The sequence below is a fragment of the Coregonus lavaretus genome (genome assembly GCF_964263955.1).
Source record: "Coregonus lavaretus genome assembly, chromosome: 16".
Classification (NCBI taxonomy): Eukaryota; Metazoa; Chordata; class Actinopteri; order Salmoniformes; family Salmonidae; genus Coregonus; species Coregonus lavaretus.
Genome location: NC_140003.1, coordinates 37,786,971 through 37,801,042, shown reverse-complemented (window position 1 = coordinate 37,801,042; position 14,072 = coordinate 37,786,971). Strand labels below are relative to the sequence as shown.

The 14,072-nt window shown below is 41.4% G+C and overlaps 1 protein-coding gene and 1 long non-coding RNA gene across 2 annotated transcripts; both read right to left on the bottom strand.

Moving 5' to 3' along the window:
• Positions 1–298: 298 nt before the first annotated feature.
• LOC311143334 lies at positions 299–8,430 on the bottom strand. Its single transcript, XR_014614407.1, has 3 exons — positions 8,268–8,430; positions 7,932–8,021; positions 299–1,106 (listed from the first exon to the last, which is right to left on the bottom strand). It is a non-coding gene; the product is annotated as an uncharacterized lncRNA (long non-coding RNA).
• Positions 8,431–8,810: 380 nt separating this feature from the next.
• LOC311143704 (renin receptor-like) lies at positions 8,811–13,496 on the bottom strand. Its single transcript, XM_084179572.1, has 9 exons — positions 13,340–13,496; positions 12,146–12,276; positions 11,571–11,699; positions 11,351–11,446; positions 11,085–11,222; positions 10,930–10,983; positions 10,689–10,838; positions 10,184–10,303; positions 8,811–9,828 (listed from the first exon to the last, which is right to left on the bottom strand). Exons 1-9 carry the CDS (start codon positions 13,416–13,418, stop codon positions 9,634–9,636), a joined length of 1,092 nt encoding a protein of 363 aa, XP_084035698.1. The 5' UTR covers positions 13,419–13,496; the 3' UTR covers positions 8,811–9,633.
• Positions 13,497–14,072: the final 576 nt, after the last annotated feature.

Below are 14,072 nucleotides of genomic sequence, written 5' to 3'. Positions count from 1 at the left end.
GAGAACGACAGGGTGTTGTCCAGGGTCACGCCTAGGCTCTTCGCACTCTGGGAGGTTATCCAACTGGCTATAGGGTGAATGCACCAATTTGTAAGTCGCTCTGGATAAGAGCGTCTGCTAAATGACGTAAATGTAAATCTAGTCTATGAGACCAGGCTGTAATTACATGCTGCATTTATGTAAGAAATGTTATGATTCATAGCACTTCTTGATAATTTTTAATGTACATTAGTGAGTATAATATCTAATAGCTCATTATGAATATTCAGGTAAGTTATATGCATACAACACAATCAGATAGTTTAGAGGTTTTTATTGACACTTTTTATTGGTGAAGCTGCAGCAGGGGCATCAGGCCAGCTCAGTCCCTGGGTGGAGGGGTTGGTGAGCAGGCCTTCACACGCTGCAGCCACAAGGGTCATCTGGGGTCAGAGGTTAAACAGAGCTCACTGGACCCAATACTGACCTGAGATCAGTGTATATGAAAACTTCATAATTTCACACAATCCTCACACTGACTTAGTGACTGATGTGAGTGAAAGTTGGAGTTACAGCAGGTATCTCAGCTTAGTATTTGGTCTGCTGAGTATGGGCACACTGGACAGAGGCTGGCACGTTTTTAAAAATAACAAGAAATTAAGACTTATCAGAATGAGCAATGTCAGAGTCCAAATTCTAAATAATGTATGTGAATGGTGTTTATAGACAGTCCAGATCAGTGAAGTAGAATTTCTGGTCAATTTTGTTAATGTCCAAAAGTTATTTTCGGATGTAGGTAATAATACTAGAAACGTTCTGCGCGAATAACGTATGAAATAACACAAACAAATCTAAATACTGCAAAGTTGGCTAGGAGCTAGAAACAGGGCGACCGTGTCTATCGACGTACAGTTCTGTGAATGCATCCTTTTTCAAGACATGTTGAATAATAGTTTATTGGTCCCAGCCAGTTATCCAGTGTGACCTTTAACCTCAGGATCCGCACTTCTGCACGGCATTCGCTGAAGACGGCGCCGGGCCGCCGTTAGCGATGACATCATCAGGTTCAGGGGTCATTATGGCCGCCAGTGGATCAGAACCTGACGTCAACTGCTCCTTCTTAAAGCCTGAGGAGACAGGAAATAAAGAGAAGAAGTAGTACACACACACCAGTTCTATGTAAAGGTTATGAAAATGTAAGACAAGGTTTAGCAGACCAGCGCCAAGATTTATTTAGTTACCAAATGACGCAATTAGCCTGCCTAATCATCATGACTGATAATGCTTCATAAATCCTAGTCGTAAATAGCTGGTTATCAAACAAACAAGAGCTCAAGAAGTATCCAAATGTCAAAACGGTTGCCGTCACGACTGACACAGGGTAAAACACTACAGCAGTCTTTTAAAGACATATGAAGTGACCTTAGGGTGTTATTATAGAGGTTGTCACACGGATCTAACAAATGTTATCCAACCACTAGGGATTAGAGATTAACCTCCTAAACCTGTGCTTAAAATGTGGAGATGCAATAAACTGATTGAAATTCGAAGACTTAGCCTTTAAACCATGGGATAATTTAGACTGATAAGGTAATATATTACCAGTGACAGCCTGCCCACTGGGCCCACTGGGCAAAAACAGGTTGAATCAACATTGTTTCCACTTCATTTAAAAAACAAATAATAATATGACGACGTTGAATCAACGTGGAAAACTGATTGGATTTGCAAAAAGTTATCAACGTAAGGGAATTTAGTCTTTTTCACCCAACTTTTAACCTAAATCAAATGCCATGGTGACATTTTTTGTTGATTTCACATTGTAAATAAAAAAATAAATAGACGCTGAACTGTCTGTGCCCAGTAGATGTGCTACATATCAGTGCAATGTATCAATGGCCAATATTGCCCTATGTTATGTATACATGCAGTAGAGGTTAATGAAATGCAGGGCTCTATTCAATCTTTATTGATGAAGAACTACAAATTGCGAGATAGAAATGTAAAGGTCATTTCCGATTGAGACGACATATGCAGCGTTTACCGTGAATTTAGTCTCCGCTAATGTGGGAACATTGCCTTTAAATTTCAATCACACTAACGCTGAACTTCAGCGATACGAATTGAATAGAGCCTGCAGACTGTGGGGGAAAACCCAAGGACGTGGTTATTGGCGGCCATTCAAAAAATCTGATCTAACAAAGTGGATATTCATCAAATCCGTCATGATTTATGTGTTCTAACAGGCCCACAATGTGGTTACTAAAATCTAATTTGGATATATTTGGCTGTTTTTGCTGCATAATGTTGGGATTGAACTTGAAATATACTTATTCCTGTCACTATATAAGAACTTGATTACGCTACATGTATGATAACTGTTCATGTTCTGTGTCAATGAAGTGTGAATAAGGAATGTGAATGGAAAGTTACTGAGGGAGGAGAAGGGCAACAGTTAGTCTCTGATAAGGCAGGCCAGCTGCGGAACTAGGAGGGCGCCAGGAATTCAGCTCGAGGTAAAGTCAACAGATGAAGTGAGAAGAAACCTCTGGGACAGGGGCCAGAGAGGCCCAGCCCAACGACCCTCCTACTACAGTCCTCTCTCACACACATACACTTCAATACCCACAAATCTTCTAGCATCAGGCAGGGACATTGCTACACCAGTAAGAGGAACCAATTAAGTTCCTGCCTAGCAACAGAGATGTATTGGCTGTCTAGAAACAGTACCAGTCAAAAGTTTGGACATACCTACTCATTTCAGGGTTTTTCTTTATTTTCACTTTTCTACATTGTAGAATAATAGTGAAGACATCAAAACTATGAAATAACACACATAGAATCATGTAGTAACCAAAAAAGTGTTAAATCAAAATATATTTTAGATTTGAGATTCTTCAAAGTAGCCACCCTTTGCCTTGATGACACTTTGCACACGCTTGGCATTCTCTCAACCAGCTTCATGAGGTAGTCACCTGGAATACATTTCAATTAACAGGTGTGCCTTGTTAAAAGTTAATTTGTGGAATTTCTTTCCTTCGTAATGCATTTGAGCCAATCACTTGTGTTGTGACAAGGTAGGGGTGGTATGCAGAAGATATTTGGTAAAAGACCAAGTCCATATTATGGCAAGAACAGCTCAAATAAGAAAACAGAAACGACAGTCCATTATTACTTTAAGACATGAAGGTCAGTCAATACGGGAAATTTCAAGTACTTTGAACGTTTCTTCAAGTGCAGTCACAAAAACCATCAAGCGCTATGATGAAACTGGCTCTCATGAGGACCGCCACAGGAAAGGAAGACCCAGAGTTACCTCTGCTGCAGAGGATAAGTTTATTAGTTAACTGCACCTCAGATTGCAGCCCAAATAAATGCTTAACAGAGTTCAAGTAAGAGACATCTCAACATCAACTGTTCAGAGGAGACTGTGTGAATCAGGCCTTCATGGTCGAATTGCTGCAAAGAAACCACTACTAAAGGACACCAATAAGAAGAAGAGACTTGCTTGGGCCAAGAAACACGAGCAATGGACATTAGACCGGTGGAAATCTGTCCTTTTTGGTTCCAACCGCTGTGTCTTTGTGAGACACTGAGTAGGTGAACGGATGATCTCCACAGGTGTGGTTCCCACCGTTAAGCATGGAGGAGGAGGTGTGATGGTGCTTTGCTGGTGACACTGTCTGTGATTTATTTAGAATTCAAAGCACACTTAACCAGCATGAATACCACAGCATTCTGCAGTGATACACCATCCCATCTGGTTTGTGATTAGTGGGACTATCATTTGTTTTTCAACAGGACAATAACCCAACACACCTCCAGGCTGTGTAAGGGCTATTTGACCAAGAAAGAGAGTGATGGAGTGCTGCATCAGATGACCTGGCTTCCACAATCACCCGACCTCAACCCAATTGAGATGGTGTGGGATGAGTCGGACCCCAGAGTGAAGGAAAAGCAGCCAACAAGTGCTCAGCATATGTGGGAACTCCTTCAAGACTGTTGGAAAAGCATTCCAGGTGAAGATGGTTGAGAGAATGCCAAGAGTGTGCAAAGCTGTCATCAAGGCAAAGGGTGGCTACTTTGAAGAATATAAATGAGTAGGTGTGTGCAAACTTTTGACTGGTACTGTATGTAAGAAGTTAGTAGGAGGTTATAAATACATGTACTTGTGTAATCATAACTAGGGCTGTTACGTTAACCGTATTACCGCCACACCGGCAGTCACAAGGCATGACGGCAGTCAAATTCCACGTGACCGTTTAGTCATGGTAATTAGGCTTCTCCAAGCTCTGATGCTGCTGATGGTCATTAGTAGCCTACCAAACTTGATAACTGCCTGGTACTCAGCACTCTATTGTCCCTCTAATCACTCTGACATCAATGCAAAAGTCCTCAACACTTAATGAGAGCCCATGAGCTCATGTTGCACAAATTTTCTATAGGCTATGCAATTGCGTGAGAAAACAGAGTGATGGCCTCTGTTAAAAAAAATAGGAGGATCCCATCAGCTTTCTATAGGCTAGGCCTACTATATTTACTTCTCAACTTTCCTAATATTAAGCACACTGCTTCTCTTTACAACAGGAGTATAGCCTACCTGGCTGGCATGAAATGAAAATGAACAACGGGAAAAGCGTCCTCCAGTCGCTATTTAAGTGCATAGATAACATGTATTTTTCCCCCTGCCCCTGTTGAGACAGGTGCATGATAATGGTCCATTCTAAATCAAAACAAATTTCACACATATATTATGTAAAGACAAGATTAAATCAAGAATAGTCTGATGGGTGACAATATTAGCCTATCACTTGTGAATGATATATTAGCACTTGTGAATGATGCTCAGCTTAAGGCAAGAAATAGTGCATGCTTTTTTTTCTCGACTTTCTCAAATCATAGTCGCACACTTCATGTAGCCTAGCCCATAGGCCTATATGTTTTGATAAGGTTTGTATCACAACTAAAGTGGCTAAATAACTTCTTAAAATGAAGCACATTAATCCGCTTTACAACAGATGTAGAGCCTAACTGGCATACATATGCAGCGCGTGAGTTTCATGTTAGGGGAACATAATTTTCACCATAAAAATGCACCTTTATAATAAAAGCATTACATGCATAATCACATTTGCGGTCAAATTTGAGAATGGTGTTTTCCTGCTAATGGAACATTACCGCTTATAGCCAAATGCCGTGTGCACATTGCTGCGCTTATAATGTGAAGAAATCTGTTGCGTCAGGCTCATTGCTTAAACATTTTTTTCAATGCTAGTGGTTGTATTAATTTGGGATCTATCGCATCCCACAACTGTCCCAGACTATGTTTGGAATATTTATTTCTCGCACAGAATAGGTCAACTTTTGTACTATGGGGGATAGTAGATTGACATAGGCTAGTGCTTTTGCTGTTTGTTAGGCCTACTCATCTTCTTGGCTGATGAAAAGTAAATGTGGACAGTTCTTCCAATATCTTCAATATGCGCCTCGGAATTGGATAAGGATGCGCGTAGTTGCGTCTCCGATGTGTGAAAGACCTGTGAGAAAGACCTGATCACGTGACAAAGAGCCATGTGAGTGAGAGGTGCTTCGGTATGCAGCCGGGAGAAGGGAATTATAATTATTATATTCAGCCCAAGGGTTCAACAGCCACTGGCCGCAAAAGGCATGGATTTTTTTAGGCAGCATTACGGCCACACAAAGCGGATGTAGCTGGGAAATTGCTTGTCAAATTGTGAATGAGAGACTGATGAAGTGTGTACAGCCTGCACAAAAAACAAAGCAGAGCTCATGACTTTCATGCTACTTTTTTCCAATCATCATTAGTCACATCATGCAGCCTTAGAATGTATTAAAAATCAAAACATATAGCCCAACATTTGTATCACAACTTAAGTTACATAAATAACTCTAAATTAAGCCTATAGGAGTACCTATTTCTTTCTTAACCGCTCAACACAGAATAGCCTCAAATCGTTTGGAGAAAATATTATTTCTATTTAGCTATGTTCAATTGTATTCTTCATACTATAAAATAACGCCATAGAATTCTAAGCAAATCTTGTCTGCTAAATGAACTAGTGTAGCCCACAGCCATATGGCATAGCCAGATCAGTCGCTAACATAAGGACAACTCAGAGTATGCTATTCTGTTGTTCTGAAATAGACTACATTTTCTTCATATCATGTTTTTAGACCTGTCTAAAATAAATAATGGATGTATTGTGATGGTGTAGGCTATATTACATGGATTTATTAGACTTACCATGAGACCGGCAGTAATTTGCTTGACAATCCCCAGATGACAAAATTTCATGACCGCCACAGCCCTAATCATAACTTGTCTTTGCAGCTGTATGACCCAATGGGATGTATAAACTTGGCTTGCTCTTTTCGCTAGTTGAGTCATTACTCTTTGTTAAGAACCTAACAATAATATTTAGAAGTTGTCCTTTTCAGGATTTGAAATGTACGCTAAATGCTAACTCCTGTTCATAAAAGCTGGTAGCATAGCTAGCCATATATAAAATTGGGGGTGGTAGTTAAAGACGTTTTTAAGTGTAATGCAGTTGATTGGTGATGACATGAACATGTATTGGGGTTGACATCCATTCAAGCATATAATCTGATTTTTACCCCAACATTGTGTGAAATAAACATATAAATGTAGGCTAATTTTAATTGGAGACAATGAGAAGATTCTGAATCTTTCCCCCACGCATGTGTGGTGTTTCCATTGTTTTGGTCAAATTCCATTGATCTCTTTACCGCATCTATCAAGGACACCACCTGTATGGCATTGTAAGGTAGTGCCAGTGTTCTTACATATTCAATTGTTAGGTGGTGCCAGAGTGTTCTATGCCGTTGTAAGCATAGACATAAAAATGAATAGAACGGACTTGGAAGCACTAACCCTGGCAATTGACTGGTAAACTCATGGGTACACTCGAAATGGCTGCCTAGTATTGTGATGCAATAATTTCCATGGTATTTTGGAATGTTTTATCAACTGATGCTGGATTGCCATGGTAATGTAGAATGTTCATTCAAATGATGCTAACTGATATGGCTCATGCAATTGAATGTATTTTTTGTAATGTCAGTTGAGTTGACTCAACAAATCACAGCACAGATTGAAGGGTAAACTTCCTGATTTTACTTCCTGGCATGGGTACACTCAAAATGGCTGCCAGTCCACCCATTATGCCATCAATGACTTGAATGGAGACACCCTTCCTATTAATTCTTATATCTATGGCATTGTTCGGTAATGCCAGTATTTTTAACGATGGTATTGTTCTATGCAATTCTATGCCATTGTTAGGTAGTTAGCTCTGTGGCATTGTTTGGTAATTCCAGTGTTCTTAAAGCTGCAATATGCAACTTTTTGGGTGACCAAATTCACTTAAAAATGTGAGTTATAGATCTGTCATTCTCATTTAGTACGTTTACATACACAGTAATAATTCAATATTAAACTGATTATGGCAGTAGGCAGATTACGCAATAGTCATGTAAACACCTTACTCTGTTTATCTTAAAAATCGGCATGAAGTCTAAATCTAAATAATTAATCTGACTTTCCACAATAATTGCATTATTGTGTGCATGTAACCGTACTCATTGAACGCAAGTCTAAGAAGCGGCAGATCTCTTCTATGTGCGTTATTTGTGTACTTCCCGTTCTTAAGTTTTGTTTTTAAGTCGTACTTTCGGTTTTATACACCAGCTTCAAACCAGCTGAAAATACATATTTTTGGTTATGGAAATATATTTCTCAGTGGTTTAGAATGGTACAATGATTCTCTAAAAACTATACTTTTTGTTTTGTCACAAACTGAAATTAGGCGAACTATTACAATTTTAGCAACCAGGAAAATAGATAAATAGGTTGGTAACAATCAGCATTGTTGCATATCTATGGCATTACTGGTCATAGTCAGCATTATTACCAATAACACCACATGGTGTGACGATGGCCTTCTCCTCTTGCTCTCTCTCAGCAATGTGGGCCCGGATCTTCCTCACCGTCCAGATGCTGGCTGAAAGATGGGAGAGAATGAGACAGATAAGCACTGCAATGCTTCCCACCCCACCCCACAAAGTCACCCAGAAGCATCTCAAACAGCAGTTTAAAAAGTGTAATATATCCCTGCAGGTTATTAGCAAAACATTATTGAAATGACTCATCACAAGATTATATCATTGGCATGGATGTATAGCCTATGTAACATGACTTCACATCTGTTACTTTGTAACAACTAGAATGAAGATATCGGCACGCTTACCTTTGATCAGCAGTCAGACCATGGCGCGAGAGTCTGTTCTTCTTTCTCCTCAGAAAAGGGATGTTTTTGTCGCCAGATAGAGGAATGTCTTGATGCTTGAACGATGCCTTTTCGTAGTACAGTGGTTCTGCTGTTACCAAACAAGTTACAAAAAGCACCCCCTGTTACGTATTGCGGATAATCTTAGAGGTGGAGTTTCGGGAACTCGTCTCTCTATTGGAGCAGACAGCTACGCGGCTTCACTGATTGGCTACTTCTATATATCTCAATAGTTACATTTGACCCCGTCTCGTGATCTGCTTATGTACTGGATAATTGAATTAAGGAGTATTTTTAGTGATGGTAAACATGTCATATCACTCTGAATTAGAAAACGTGTTTATTATAAACTCGGTGTCAGACTGTGTGACACATTTAATAAAACTAACTGTGGGACAATTTGTCCAAGGTCATTTGTGCCAATATATCACTGGTTTCTGTAGACTATGGTGGTTTAATAAACGTGTTAAATTCAATTTGCTGATTGAAGAAAGTACACAAACATAAGATTGGAATTCATTTATTGCCCATATTTTACATAATATTTTCCTGTTTCATGTCAATGTCACACAACTGAAAAACTCATGCAACACGCCTTTGCAACATGCCAGTGAATATGACAGACCATCTCACAATACCAATACAGCAGTTTATTCAAGATATTTGCATTTCTAACTTCAATATATACACATTTCACTTTAACTTAAATTTAATATCGCAAAAATACAATAATTTACATCACACACCATTTAATTCTGTCTTTCAGAGCATTACAATAATATTTTATTTTTACAATAAAAATAAAAGGACATTTGTAATCACCATGGTAGTAGGACAACTACTGTGGAGACACTCATAAGGAATGTGAAGCGTGGGGTAGAAGGTACAGGACTAGGCCTCAGAAACAGCTCTACAGCGTTACAATTCAGCATTCAACTACAAAGCTACTGCATAGTCAACCTTTGCGCACTTTCTCAAAAGGAGCTAACCAGTGCCATTACAGTGAACTGCAACTCACCTACATGTCATACATATTGGATAATACTTTTACCTCCACCTGAACAACTGCTTTGGATAGGTATACGCTTTTTGGTTTATAATTAGTTCGACCATGGCTTATATACCAAGCTGGGTGGAATTATTTTCACCATATTGCTTATACCTATCCAACTCTCTCAGATCTAAACAAGTACCTAGAGAGTAGGGGCTAAGACTCCATTCAGCTCCACATCTTTATTTTTCACACAAAACAAGAAAAATCCACAAAAACAATAAACTTCCACTAGGAGAGGGCTAATTGGAGGGCTGGAGTGTTGCTGGGCGGACCTCAGTCCAACCTGATCTTCTGATTGGTCATCCTGTAGATGATGCTGTCATATCCTGGGTCCATGTTCCACAGATTGTATGAGATGACGATGACAGCCAGGGCAAGGATGATCATCAGCCACAGCACGATGTTGAAGATCACTGCATAATTAAAGTTATACTTATAGGCCAGGTTATAGGGACTGCCAGGGTTACTCTGTGGGATGAGAAGGGAAAGGAGGAAATAGAGTGAGAGGATTTCAGTAGTTGCAAATGAAGTATAGAATTCCAGTCACATCTAAAAATGCTCACAGTTTGATACATAAATATATATAGCAGAGGAGGCTGGTGGGAGGAGCTATAGGAGGACAGGCTCATTGCAATGGCTGGAATGGAACGTTATCAAACATATAGGAACCACGTTTGACTCAGTTCCATTTATTGCATTCCAGTCATTAAAATGAGCCTGTCCTCATATAGCTCCTCCCACCAGCCTTCACTGATATATAGATATGTACATAAACATAAAAACAGAAGATCTGGGAAGATAAAACTAATATAAACAAACTTACAATCTGTTTGGACTCCAGGATGGAGCGGGACTTCCTGGTCAATGGTGCCTCAAAGCTCTTCACCGTAACAACCTCGACCACCGCACTGTCACCATAGAGACCAAACATGTCCTCACCAAACTACAGCACAGGAGAGAGCGCAAGAGAGAGCGAGCGAGAGAGATAGAGAAAGATGGAGAGAGAGAGCGAGCGAGAGAGATAGAGAAAGATGGAGAGAGAGAGCGAGCGAGAGAGATAGAGAAAGATGGAGAGAGAGCGAGCGAGAGAGATAGAGAAAGATGGAGAGAGAGAGCGAGCGAGAGAGATAGAGAAAGATGGAGAGAGAGAGCGAGCGAGAGAGATAGAGAAAGATGGAGAGAGAGAGCGAGATGACAAAAACAACAGGTGGTCACGGATATCAATTAAAAACCCACAAAAAATAAAAATAAAGTATAATATAGATGCCCCAGGAAGACCCGCCTCCGCTAACTCTGCTGAAAAAAATCCTAGGGGAGACACTGCTTACCTTCTGTAGGACGTTGGCCAGGATGGCGGTGGCGTCTTGATACTGAGGGGAGTCCTGTCCGTAGCGACGGCCCAACTCCTCCAGGCCAGACAGCTCCAGCGAGTACAGGTCAGGGGAGTGGTCCTTGGCCAGGTGCCGGTGTCTCTGCAGCTACATGAGGGTGAGGGGGTTAGCCACAACAGACAACCAGCGTTAATGATCCAATTCCCCTGTGCCCAACAAACAACATATTCAGTCTTACCAGGGCAGTGATGTCATGCAGAACCTGGACCTCAGACAGGAAGAGCAGATCAGCCTATAAGGAGAGAGGATGAAGGTCAGAGTTCAACCAACCCTAACCCATATTCACTTTAACTGAGGAACGCAGACAGAACCAGCACTAGTTATGCATGTTACCTCAGCGTTGCGGTTGAGGGAGTTGAGTGGCAGGGAGGCCAGCACGGAGCCATCCTGGGAGAGACGAGAACGGATCTGCTGCAGGGTCACAGGCAGGTCCTCAAACACCGCGTTGGCCTTCCCCAGCATGTACAGCCTCTGTAGACACAAACAGAGACAGGATAACATTACCATCCCCCTGCACATACAAAACCGCCGTATAAAGAAACACCTTTACACACACATACGTAGGCGCTGGTCCAATAATGTGCTGGTCCATACAGTACCTCCTCACTAGGGGCCAGCTGCAGCACCACAGGAGTGTCCTCAGCAAAGAGAGAATGAACTGTCTCAGCCACACTGTCCAGGGTGAAGGGTACCGGCTGGAGGAGAGAGGGAACAAGGGAGGAGTTATTAATAACAGAGCCTTGGTGAAAAATCTCATTAAAATTAAAACGTTGCTGCTCCTCAACCATCACCCCTGATGGGGACCCTGGCCTCACTCACGTTCTCCAAGGGGTAGGAGGCCACATTCTGGGGAAGGGCCAGGCTGTCCACCCCCCTCACCACCACCAGCACATTGGCCCTTGGACGCTGGAACAACTGACCTGCCCGGAGGCCTGGCCAGGAGAGATCCTACAAACACAGATGTTAGAGTATCATGTACAACACCAGAGGCTTGTGCACCTGTTCAAACATAGGATACGCGCATGTGTGGGTTTTCACGGGTCCAGTCTACCAGCTACAACTGATAGACCTGAGTGGACCTGACCCCAGCTCTGCATAGCCTATAGCATATTTATTTTACACTAATAAGGTACATTTATTGATTTATAGAAGGCCTAGCCAATATAATAAAAATACCTATTTGTTAACCAGAAGAGCAACTTGGCTGATAAACATAATTCTTGGTCCAATTGTGTCTGGTCGATACCGTTAGGATATGGGTCAGGTCTAGGTCGAGTTGTCCTCCGGTCCATTCGGGTCAGGTCTGATTGTCCTCGGGTCCAGGTCCACATTTTTGGACCCGTGATTACCTCTAAAGTGTGTGTGTGTGTGTGTGTGTGTGTGTGTGTGTCTACCTCCTGGATAGAGAAGCCCATAGTCAGAGCCACCATATCTGGAATCTTCTCCCCAGAGATCGGCCAGTCTCCCTTCTGGAAGGACACGTACCCAGGGGCCTGCAATATGGTGAGGCTGTCCCCCTTAACGCCTGAGGGAAAACAGAAGGAATTGGTTTAGTTCAATTAATATAATCTATAAACAACTTCTACTTATCAAAACTAACTACTGTTTGGAGTTCCATGCAGTGTGAGTGGAGGGGATACCCGTGCCACATACCTAGGTTTACATCATATGACTATGAAGGTTAATCTAGGTGGGTTCGGACAGTATAGTGTTGCCATTTGCTCCCACTTAACTGTTAATTACAAACAGCGAAAGACACTTATTCCATGAATGGGAAAGCCAGGCTACAGTAGCTAGTTAGTTAACCGGAGTCTCGTAACTGAGAAAGCTGAAGGATTTTTGAGGAAGTCAAGCGAATATGCGGTGTATTCATTTGTCGGATTTAGTTGCAAAACGTTTTGCAAAGGAAACAGTTTACAGTTTACTCTAGGAACCAAACGGAAGCAAACAGAATGAAACGTGACGGGACCTACCTGAATTTGTCCAATATAAACTCTCGTTTTCGTTGCAAAACGTTTTCCGTTTGGAATAAACTATTTGCATTACACCAAACGTTTTGCAACGGAATCCGACTACTGAATGCTGTATGTCACATGATACAGCTGGCTAGCTGAGTCGCTTCCCTGCGAGTCTGGTTAACAAGACAGTTTACAATTAACCATATTGCTAGATATTGTTGTTCATAATGACAAAAGGCGTAAAACTGCGGGAAATGGCTCTGTTGTTCCAGTTCGGTGGTGGTTGCTGCCTGGCGGTCAGGCTGTCAAGTTAGCTTGCTAGCAAGCTAGGGGAATTAGCCCCAACTAACAAGCAGTATTTAATCGTTATATCAACATGTTTATAAGGGAAAGACATGGCCTGCCACAAATGATTGGCAACTATCTTTCTAGCAACACGATTGGAAGTGTTCTTTAAATTCGGATTCGGATTTCTTTAGCTACTTTAGCTAAAACTGTTAGTGCCTCTTAGCTAACAGTAACGTTAGCTTGACCATTTTCATTGATACAGAGGACTCGTTAACGTTACCTGCATGAGATTATTTAGCTACTGATTTAGAAATTATCAGATAGAAGACTTCAATTTCTTACCTGCCGTAAAAGCCGAGCAGAACATAAACGCTACGGTGAATAAAGTCTCCATCCTTCGGCGATTTTCCAGCGACATCATTCCCCTTGCTCTAGCGTAAATCAGCTGACTCGCTTGTCACGAAGATCTTCTTCGTCTGGCTTTCCGGCAGACTAGACGCTGTGTTGCGTATTGCTGCCTTTGGCTGAGTGCGGATTGCACATTTTGGTCACAAAATGGGAATGGGAAAGTCTTAAATTGCACCACCATCTAACCCTGCACCTATACACTATCCCACTACTTTGGCCCTAAATGATGGTGGTGCAATTTAAGTCGTTCCCCCATTCCCATTTTGTGACCAAAATGTGCAATCTGCACTCAGCGAGGATGGAACCCCTTCTCTCAAAACTTCCGGTAGCTCTTCAGCACTAAAATCTATCACCCCAAAATATTTCTCTGCTGCTGCAACTACCACATCTATCTTCTGTGATTTCCTCTCCAACAGCACAGTGCAGTTGATCACCATGGTTATAAATGCAAGAAATCCAACCTTACTAAAACTCATGTTAAATAGCCATCACTAGCACATTAGAGACTGCTGCTGCCTATAGAAATCACTGGCCTCTTTAAAAAATGGAACACTAGTTACTTTAATAATGTTTACATATCTTGCATTACTCATCTCATATGTATATACTGTATTCTATAATATTCTACTGTATCTTAGTCCATGCCGCTCCGTCATTGCTCGTCCAT

What these genes read in the sequence shown, in the direction of transcription:
- LOC311143704 (XM_084179572.1), bottom strand. Translation starts at nt 13,418, where the DNA reads ATGATGTCGCTGGAAAATCGCCGAAGGATGGAGACTTTATTCACCGTA. An exon ending in TGGGCTTCTCTATCCAGGAG is followed by an intron (nt 11,700 to 12,145) that starts GTAGACACACAC and finishes CTGTGTTTGTAG; the next exon opens with GATCTCTCCTGGCCAGGCCT. An exon ending in TCCTGGAGTCCAAACAGATT is followed by an intron (nt 9,829 to 10,183) that starts GTAAGTTTGTTT and finishes CTCATCCCACAG; the next exon opens with AGTAACCCTGGCAGTCCCTA.